The sequence below is a fragment of the Sapajus apella genome, unplaced genomic scaffold (assembly GCF_009761245.1).
Source record: "Sapajus apella isolate SASKATOON/1434 unplaced genomic scaffold, GSC_monkey_1.0 scaffold96, whole genome shotgun sequence".
NCBI lineage: Eukaryota > Metazoa > Chordata > Mammalia > Primates > Cebidae > Sapajus > Sapajus apella.
This window is the reverse complement of record NW_022437036.1, coordinates 645227-655667: the sequence shown is the minus strand read 5'-3', so window position 1 is coordinate 655667 and position 10441 is coordinate 645227. Positions and strand designations below refer to the sequence as shown.

General features: G+C 51.7%; 1 protein-coding gene across 3 annotated transcripts in view; it reads right to left on the bottom strand.

The window, feature by feature from the left end:
• Positions 1-10441, bottom strand: part of GMEB2 (glucocorticoid modulatory element binding protein 2) — a 40762-nt gene that overhangs the window by 14916 nt on the left and 15405 nt on the right. For 2 of the 3 annotated variants that reach the window (XM_032257004.1, XM_032257005.1), the window contains exons 3-4: positions 3047-3144; positions 1566-1693 (exon numbers count right to left, since the gene is read on the bottom strand). In XM_032257004.1, coding sequence (XP_032112895.1) covers positions 1566-1693; positions 3047-3144 — 226 coding nt within the window. Of the gene's footprint in view, positions 1-1565; positions 1694-3046; positions 3145-10441 lie in introns of those variants that run through there. The other variant, XM_032257006.1, reaches the window with a different exon arrangement.

Here is a 10441-nt window from a genome sequence, read left to right as displayed (position 1 = left end):
TTTTTTTTTTTTTTTTTTTTTTTTTGAGCTGGAGTCTTGCTCTGTCACCCAGGCTGGAGTGCAGTGGCATGATCTTGGCTCACTGCAACCTCCACCTCCTGGGTTCAAGCAATTCCCCTGCCTCAGCCTACCAAGTAGCTGGGATTACAGGCGCCCACCACAATACCCAACTAATTTTTTTTGCATTTTTAGTAGAGACGGCGTTTCACCATGTTGGCCAGGATGGTCTCGAACTCCTGACCTCGTGATCCACCTGCCTCAGCCTCCCAGAGTACTGGGATTACAGGCGTGATCACCACACCCGGCCTTTTTTTTTTTTTTTTTTTTAATTTAAGTAGAGACTAGGGTCTCACTGTTACCCAGGCTGCTCTTGAACTCCTGGGCTCAAGCAATCCTCCTGCCTCAGCCACCCCAAGTGTTAGGGTTAGGTGTAAGCCATGGTACCAAGCCTTTTTTATTTCTTAAATTACTAAATATTAATGATTTTATCTTCTAAGCTTTAAAACCCCAACACAGCTGAGCTGCTGCAAGGCCACCTCTGCTGCCTGTGGCTTCTGTGCGTGCTCCAGGAGCGCTGCTTCTTATGTGTCCAGGGTTCCACAGAAATTACTTGAAACTTGAGATAAAGGTGAATTCTTCCAAAAAGTATTTTTTGTTTGCTTCCGTCAGATTCCAGTTCCCCCCGGAATTCTGGGGAACTGCCAGCTGGGAGGTACTGATAACTCTCAGCTTGAGACTTTCAGACCAACAAGGCCACCTATGAATCCTACAGAGGGTGGTGTCCCCTTCCCTGTGCCGGGGACAGGAGATGCGGGAGTCCCAGTGCCAGGGAGAGGAAGTGTGGGTGGATTCACCCCTTATCGGTGCGGGTGCCGGGGACAGGAGGTATGGGAGTATTCTGTAGATTCACCCTGGGAGGTGCCAGCTTTGGAGGGGACAGTCCCCACCTCCCACCCAGCACACACGCCTCAAGGAGGCCCTGGGCTTTGTCTTCTGATCTCCAGCCCTGCAAGGCTGAGAAAAACCAAGCTCAGGCCAAGGCTCTCAGGGCAAAAGCTGGACACAGCACCCATCTGTCTCTCAATTCTGTCACTGTTAGGTCCCCAGGCCCCAGCACTTCCTCTTTCTTAGCCCGTGTGAGGCATCATCTACAAGATGCTTTATGAAACTATCTTCCCTGGCATTTTCGGCTGTTCCAGCACAGGTGAGCCTGGGTATCTCACTTGTCAATGCTGCCAGAAAGAGAAGACCTTCCCCACTCGTCCTGCTCCTTACCAAGGAGGGAGCCTTTCTGGAGCAGATCTCACTGGATCTGCTGGGTAAAGCTCCTTGCCCAGGAGGGGCAGCCTCCTCTACACAGCAGGAGGGCCTCCCAGCTTCCCTGCCACAGCACACTGCGGCCACAGCGAGTTCCTCTTCCTGAAGGTTCTTCCCGCACCTCCTACACTCTCCCCAGCCCTGGAGACCCTGCCTCAGGATGCATTTGGCATCATAGCTGCACCCCCAGGGCAGACACAGATGCCATGAGGCCTCTCTCCTGGGCCCTGAATGAAGCCTGTGCTCACCTGAACACATTTCACATTGATGCCAGGACACACAAACTTCCTCCAGATGAGGTTGGCTCTGCTGTCCCCACAGGTGATAGGGTACACAATCTCTGCCTCCAAGTTCTCCCCCTCTTCAGCCATCTTCACTTCTCACAGGCGCATTGACAAGAAAGGGTAAAAACAGAAAATCAGTTACAACCTCTCCAAAGTATTTCCTGAAAACGCAGAAAACAGCTACAAACCTGGAAACCAAAAATTAAAATCCAGGAAGGCCTGAGACAGAGCCAGGCAGGGTAGGCAGGGCATGCTCATTGGTGCCCTGTTATTTTGAGTTTCACGGTTAAACTCAGTAAACGATTTAAATATAGTTACATTAACAGAATTCCATTAAATTATGGTTAAACTGAAGAGCCACTTAAGGAAATAAAATCAAACATTAATTGAAAAAATTCTAGGGAAACCTAAGGTTTTAAAGGTTCAGGGCCTGTAATCTCAGGCAAAAGAAAAATATTAAGAGTGTCATAAAGAATTTTTACTGGGCCAGGCGAGGTGGCTCATGCCTGTAATCCCAGCACTTTGGGAGGCCCAGGTGGGTGAATCACCCGAGGTCAGGAGTTTGAGAACAGGCTAGCCAACATGACAAAACCCCATCTCCACTAAAAACACAAAGATTAGCTGGGTGTGGTGGCATGCACCTGTAATTCCAGCTACTTGGGAAGCTGAGGCAGGAGAATCACTTGAACCCGGGGGGTGGGGTGGGGCAGAGGTTGCAGTGAGCCAAGATCATGCCACTGAACAACAGAGTCCGACTCCCTCTCAAAAAAAAAAAAAAAAAAACCCAAACAATTTTTACTGGCCAGGCTTAGTGGCTCACACCTGTAATCCCAATACTTTGGGAGGCTGAGGCTAGAGGATCATGTGAGGCCAGGAGTTCGAAACCAGCCTGGGCAACAGTGGGACCCTATTTCTTTAAAAAAAGAGTGTTTTTTATTTAGCTGGGCATGGTGGCAGATGCCTGTAGTCCCAGCTACTCAAGAGGCTGCGGCAGAAGGATCATCTGAGCCTAGGAGGTCAAAGCTGCAGTGACCAGTGATTGGGCCGCTGCACTCTGGCCTGGGCAACACAGCAAGACCCTGTCTCAAAAAAAGATTTTTTTTTACTACCTTTCACTGATAGTTGTAACAAACAGATACAGGAAAACAATGGTACTGAAACAGAAGAAAACAAAACCCAAAAGAGGAGAGATATGCAAACTTGGGCCTAAGTGACTTTGCTCTCCTATTAGCCATGGGCAGAGAAAGGGCTGTCACTACAGACACATGGCAGGCCCCACCCCTGGGGGCCCCTGGGGCCTGGCCCTTAGTCCTAAGGGCACACAGCTTGGGAATCAGCCGAACGAAGACCTTGTACATCTCTGGCCATTTCCCATTTTGAGTGCAGGGCTATCCCGTCCCGGCTGTGGCAAGAAGGCAGGCTTCCCACCCAGGGCAGCTTCCTACCTAACACGGCTTCCTTGAGCTGGGAGGAGGCTGTAAAGGCAGCAGCAGCTGCCGCCGCTGCATTTTCTGTCTCCATGTTATCTTCTGTCAGGTCAGCCCTGGTGAAGTGAAGGAAAGAGAGAAGAACCTCAAGATCCCGGAGGCATAACCTGCAGGGCACTTTCTTCCTGACAGCGCTTGGCTGACCTGTTATACTTTTCTCATTTCATTCAAGGTGGCTCACACCTGTAATACCAGCACTTTGGGAGGCTGAGATGGGTGGATCACTTGAGATCAGAAGTTCAAGACCAGCCCAGCTGACATGGCGAAACCCCATCTCCACTAAAAAAAAAAAAAAAAAAAAAAATACAACACTTAGCTGGACATGGTGGTACATGCCTGTTGAAGCTGGGATGGGAGAATCGCTTGAACCTGGGAGGCGGAGGTTGCAGTGAGCCAAGATCACACCACTGCACTCCAGCCTGGGTGATGGAGTGAGACTCCGTCTCAAAAGAAAAGGCCAGTGCGGTGGCTCACGCCCGTAATCCCATCACTTTGGGAGGCCGAGGCGGGAGGATCACCTGAGGTTAGAAGTTTGAGACCAGTAAAACCACATCTCTACTAAAAATACAAAAATTAGCTGGGTGGTGGCTCGAGCCTGTAATCCCACCTACTCAGGAGGCCGAGGCAGGAGAATCACTTGAACCTGCAAGGCAGAGGCTGCAGTGAGTGGGGATTGCATCACTGCACTCCAGTCTGAGCAACAGAGCAAGACTCTGTCAAAATTAAAAAAGAAAAAAAAGAAAAGAAATGGCAGAGGCTGCGTAGGTCCGAGGACTGAGCACTCATGGGTGCCAAGCTGGCCTCAGGAACATACATTTTCTGTTTGGTTTACAGTGGGGAGCACCCAGAATGGCACCTTGCAGGTAAAACCAGCAGGTGAGCCCAGGCGCGGTGGTTCACGCCTGTAATTCCAGCACTTTGGGAGGCCAAGATGGGCGAATCATTTGAGGTCCGGAGTTCGAGACCAGCCTGGCCAACATGGTGAAACCTAGTCTCTACGCAAAATACAAAAATAAGCCAGGCATGGTAGTACACACCTGTAATCCCTGCTACTCAGGAGGCCGCGAAAGGAGAATCGCTTGAACCCAGGAAGCAGAGGCTGCAGTGAGCTGAGATCGCACCACTGCACTCCAGCCTAAGTGACACAGCGAGAGACTCTGTCTCAAAAAATAAAAAATAGAAAACAGAGGTGAAACCAGAAGGATTTGTGGAGGCAGCGAGTGATCCAGTAGAGATTCTGCACTTCCACTTCTGTCTTTAATAAAGTATTTAATTTCCATGATAATCACTTCATATGGCTATAGAAACTATCAGAAAATATAAAGTTTTAGAAGAAAAACCACATAACAAAATAAATTGTAGACAAATAAAAATGTAAAGATAAAAGATGAAACCATCAAAGTATTAGAAGGAAAAAAAGAGTTTTTTACTAGTTTCTAAGTGACAAAGGGTTTTCTCATACAACACAAAACCAAGAAATAAAAAAAGACAACTTTGCCTTTAAAAATAAAAACAAACACTTTCAGTGCTAGGAAAAACTAACACCACTAACAATTTTTTTTTTTTGTAGAGACGGGGTTTCACCATGTTGGCCAGGCTGGCCTCAAACTCCTGACCTCATGATTCACCCGCCTCAGCCTCCCAAAGTGCTGGGATTACAGGCATAAGCCACCAAGCCCAGCCACTATTTTTTAAGAAAAGAAAAAAAAAACTTGGTGGTAAAATGCTTAAAACATAAGAACAAACTGCTAATTTCCTGATATGACAAAGAGGTCCTACAGACCAATGTCACAGCACAACAGGGCAACGGAAAGGCCACAAGCAGAGGTTCTGGAGAAGCCCTAGAAAGACACTCACAAGGAATGCGAACAGAAACAGCACGAAATGCCACTTTTCCCCAGACAGACAGCCCACGGGAAGGAACCTGCGCCACCACGCCGAGGGGAGGGTCTCGGCGTGGTGGTCCCAGTGTGGGAAGGACTCCAATGCCGTCCTCGATGAAAGCCCACCTGCAGCCTAGAAACACGCCCTTCTGATCCACACCTCCATTTCTAGAAATTAATCCTGCAGACACAGTGTTCCCATACTTGCATGAGGGTTGTCTGAAACAGGGAGCTAGTCTCCAGTTTCCGGAACCTGTGAGAGCGGCTGCCTCAGGGAAGACTATGTGGATAAGCTGGGAGAGGTCTGGGTGGGTCTCCCGGCTGTGCACCTCATAACAGCCAACTGTATAATGTGTGCACTTCTAAACTTCCAGAAGTTTGCTTAAAAGAACACTCAAGGGCCGGGCAAGATGGCTCACACCTGTAATCGCAGCACTTTGGGAGGTGGAGGTGGGCAGATCACCTGAAGTCAGGAGTTTGAGACCAGCCTGGCCAACATGGTGAAATCCCATCTCAACTAAAAATACAAAAACCAGCCAGGCGTTGGAAGAGACGCCTGTAGTCTCGGCTACTTGGAGGCTGAGGCAGGAGAATCGCTTGAACCCGGGAAGTGGAAGTTGCAGTGAACCAAGACTGCGCCACTGCACTCCAGCCTGGGCAACACAGCAAGACTCCATCTCAAAAAAAAAAAAAAAAAAATACACTCAGCCTCAGGAGGGCTCATGGGCACCCTCCCTGTTCTCTCACCTTCAAGACCCCACGCCTCAGCCTCAGCACAGCACAGGTGCCCAGCACAGAGGCCTGATGGTGCCCATATCTCAGGACTGGCGTCTGGGGTGCACAGCCTTGAATTCCTATCGCTCACTCATGACGTGGACAAACAGGGACACCAGCCAAAGCAGTTCGAGCCCAGGGGAACGCCTCTTTTGGGGGAAGCCAGCTCTGGGGAGGTGACTCTTGAGCTGAACCTGGAAATGCCGAGAGCCGAGAGCCAAGAGCTGGGCGTGGGGGTGGCTTGCACAGGCTGAGAGCAGGGCGCCAGGGGCTCCCGGGGCCTTTCTCCTGTGGGGCAGGATATGCCTGCAGGCAGAGCCTCACTGCAGGCTAAAGGTGAAGGGAAGTCAGGGAGCCCCTTGGATTCTTTTTTTTTTTTTTTGAGACAGGGTCTCATTCCCGTTGCCAAGGCTGGAGTATAGTGGGGCAATCACAGCTCACTGCAGAGCTTCCAGTGAGCCTCCTGCCTAGGCCCTCTGAGTAGCTGGGACTACAAGCACACGCTACCATGCCTGGCTCATTTTTTTAATTTTTAGTAGAGATGAGGTTTCACTACGTTGCCCAAACTGGTCTTGAATTCCCAGGCTCAAGTGACCCTCCTGCCCCAGCCTCCCAAAGTGCTGGGATTACAGGCGTGAGCCACGGTGCCCTGCCACGCCCTTTGGATCCTTAAACAGAGGATTGATACGGTCAGATTTGTACTTTAAGAAAGAACACTGGAGTGGCTGGGCGTGGTGGCTCATGCCTGTAATTCCAGGATTTTGGGATGCAGGTGCATCACTTGAGGTCAGGGGTTCAAGACCAGCCTGACCAACATGGTGAAACCCAACTCTACTAAAAATACAAAAAGTAGCCAGGTGTGGTGGTGGGTGCCTGTAATCCCAGCTACTTACAGGCTGAGGTGGGAGAATCGCTTGAACCTGGGGGGCCGGAGGTTGCAGTGAGCCAAGATTGCACCACTGCACTCCAGCCTGGGTGACAGGCCGAGAGTTCATCTCAAAATAAAAATTAAAAAAAAAAAAAAAAAAAAAAAAAGGCTGGGCACGATGACTCACACCTCTAATCTCAACATTTTAGGAGGCCGAGGTGGGCAGATCATGAGGTCAGGAGATCAAGACCAATCTGCCTAACCCAGTGAAACCCCATCTCAACTAAATACAAAACAAAATTAGCCGGGTGTGGTGACACATGCCTGTAGTCCCAGCTACGTGGGAGGCTGAGGCAGGAGAATCTCTTGAACCCAGCAGGCAAAGGTTGCAGTGAGCTGAGATTGCACTACTGCACTCCAGCCTGGGCGACAGAGGAGACTCTCTCTCAAAAAAAGAAGGGAAGAACACTGGAGTAGACCACAGATTTTAGGGGCAGGAAGCAAGGCTGAGACAGGAGGCCAGGAAGCCAAGTGCACGGCGGAAGCCTGTGGTCTCAGTTACTCAGTAGGCTGAGGCGGGACCACTGCTTGAGCCCAGGGTTTGAGAAAGCACTTGGGTGAGAAGCCCACAGAGAGGGGACCAAGGGTCAAGGAGACAGCAACCCTGGACGGGGAGGCACCTGGAGACCTGCTGGCTCGCCTGCTGGCTTGGAAGACAATAAGCAGAGCTGCACAGGACAGGAAGAATCTGGGTGGACTGTGGGACACCAGCTGGTGTCTGGTGGGGTCATCTTGGCCCAAGTGTAACCTGCACACAGAAGTGCTCAGGCGCCAGAAGGCCCTCAGGGAAGTGCGCTGAGCACCTATGCAGATGCCCACAGCCGTCTCTCCTCTGTTGGCCCCTCTGGGCTCTCCCTCCAAGGGCAGCCGCTGGCCAACTAGGTTTGCTGCTTTTGAATGTTACATAAATAAAAGTATAGGCCGTGCCCTCTTTTCAGTCTGGCTTTTTTCTTTGAGACAGGGTCTCCCCTGTGCAGTAGCTAAATCACAACTCAGGAATTAGCCCTTGACCTCCTGTGCTCCTAGTAATTCTCCCACCTTGGCCTCCTGAGTAGCTGGGACCACAGACGCATGCCACCGCGCCCAGCTAATTTTTTTCTGTATATTTTTGTAGGTCTCATTTTGTTGCTCAGGCTGGTCTTGAACTCCTGGCTTCAAGTGAACCACCCACCTCAGCCTCCCGAAGTGCTAGGATTCCCGGTGTGAGGCACCGCACCCATGACTCCTCTGCTCCACAGGCCTTGACGGCCGCTGCTGCTGTGAAGGCCATCGTTGCTTCCTTCCTGCAGCCTGCAGTGTTCTGCTCTGTGAAGTCCCCACAGTCTGTAACTTTCAGAGGGGGTCTGCAGCTCAGCAGAGGCAGCAGGGGGCTCTAGCCCAGATGAAGGAATTGTTGGCCAAGCCTTGGTTGAGCAGGGGATTCCCTGTGAGAAGAGGCTGCCTGACCATCCAAGCAGCAGAGCCAGCAAGGTCCCAGGAGGAAGCCGTGAGAGGCCTCAGGAAACAGCAAGGGCAGCTGACAGTGCAGAATGTGGCATGCACATCCACTTGTGGCTGGAAAACAGCCACAGATCTGCCGCATCCCCCTGGAGAAGACAGGGCGGGGGGCACTGAGAAGGGGCTGGGGATGAGGGAAGAGGAGGCTGCGAACGCAAAGGCTCAGCTTGGAGGTGTTGGAAGGAAAATGGGCTTTGCAAGATGGCAGGGAGAAGAGGCTGCGGGGCCGTGGGCCTGGCCTTGAACACAGCGGCACCTCGCTGAGTCATGTCTACCTGGGTGGCCCCTTTCCTGTACTGCGCCTGAGGTCTGCCTACCCGGCCCCTCTCGTGGTCAGAGCTGGAGCACAGCCTCCACCCAGCCTTCTCCCAGTTAGCCCTGGCATCTGCTTCCTGGAAGGCCTGAACTGGCGGAGCTCAGAGCCAGTCCCCAAGCGCAGGCACACGCAAACCCCAGGGAGGGAAGTGGAGCCATTGTTCTGCTCCTCCTGCTCACTTGTGATCTCTGCTCTGGAGCTCCTGAAGAATAAATAAATTCTCCTGCCCAGAGAATTTACCACTCTCTAGATCTCAAAGTTTTATTTCACCTCACATAACCGTGTGAGAAATGAGGGTTGATTAAAACTACAAAGATGGAGTCTGGTCTCTGGGACATATTAAGAATGACTCCCATGTGAAGAAGACAAACTGGGAATGGCACAGCTCCACGGAGGGTGCCTGAACTCCAAAGAGGACACCGACCTCTCGAGTCAGAACTATGGACGGTGGAGAGGATGACAGAACAGGATCACGTGCCCTTCACACGACTGCTGACCAGGACCCAGCTCCAAGAGTGGGAGGGAAGGAGGGAGGCAGGGGAGCCCCTGACAAGCCAGGGTCACAGTCACACAGCAAACCCCACCCAGGCCATGTGCAAACACAGCCAGAAACTCTCCATGGAGATGGCCTACGGGGCCAAAGAGGTGTGCAGACAGGGCCCCGTGAGGCCCCCACCCCAAGCTTCAGAGGCGCCCCTGTTGCACCTGCAGACGCGCCTGCTGCACTGAACACAGACCGTAGGAGGGACCCTCTCCCTGCAGGACAAGAGCCTTCCACAGTGCTCAGGTGAGATGTGGATGAACTGGCATTTGCAGTTCAAACTTCATCTGAAAAATGCCCACTCTGCTTAAAGTAAATGTTTGCGCAAGCTGCTGGCTACCTCCCGGATGCCCATCCTCTCCAACATAAGGCCGTTGCCACAATGTGGCCGAGAGCAAGGCAGCCCCACCAGGCTTCATAAGTAAGGAGCACTCCCAAGGTCCCCCCAAAATATTCAACTGGGAGAGGAATCAGCACCCACCAAGTTGTTAACTAGCTTCTACTCCCCTATCTTTTAAAAAAACAGGCAGCAAGTGGAAATCTCAACTTCCAGCTGGTAGAATAATAGCTATAATTCTCTACGAGAAAGAAGAGGATCTTTAAGTCCTCAAGACAGCCCTGCCTCAGCCATGCCCTCTTCTCAGGAGAAGGCACATGCAGCCTGTCCGCTGCTCCATATGTGGCTGTCCCATGAGGGTAGCACCTTGGTGTCCTGGCAAAGGAAACTAAGACTGAAAAAAGCCCTCTGGTCCTTTACGGCTCCCTCCATCAAGACTGGGGGCTATTTCCCACCCCTTCCACTTGACTTTGGGCCAAGTTTTGACAAGCTTTGACCAAGACGCTGTGACGAGGCCCCACAGGGACCGTGGCTCTCCTCCTACTAAGTACACCCAGGCAGGTGTCCTGGCAGAGCCTCGGCCAGCCCACCGATGTCTAGATATGCGAGTGAGTCCAGCCTGGACCGCCCCCTCCCCAGCGAGGCCCAGCAGCACCAGCCCAGACACAAAAACCTTAAGAAATGACCAGTGTCGGCCGGGCAGGGTGGCTCACGCCGAGGTGGGTGGATCACTTGAGGTCAGGAGTTTGAGACCAGCATGGCCAATATGGTGAAATCCTGATTCTAAACACACAAAATTTAGCCAGACATGGTGGTGGACACCTGTCATCCCATCTACTCAGGAGGCTGAGGCAGGAGATTTACTTGAACCGAGGAGGTGGAGGGTGCTACAGTGGCCTGAGATAGAGCCAATGCACTCCAGCCTATGTGACAGACACTTGGTCTCAAAAAAAAAAAAAGACAGGAAACACACCTGACTAGTGTGACCTCACATGGAGCACTCCAGACACACTGCCTGACTAGTGTGACCTCACATGGAGCACTCCAGACACACTGCCTGACTAGTGTGACCTCACA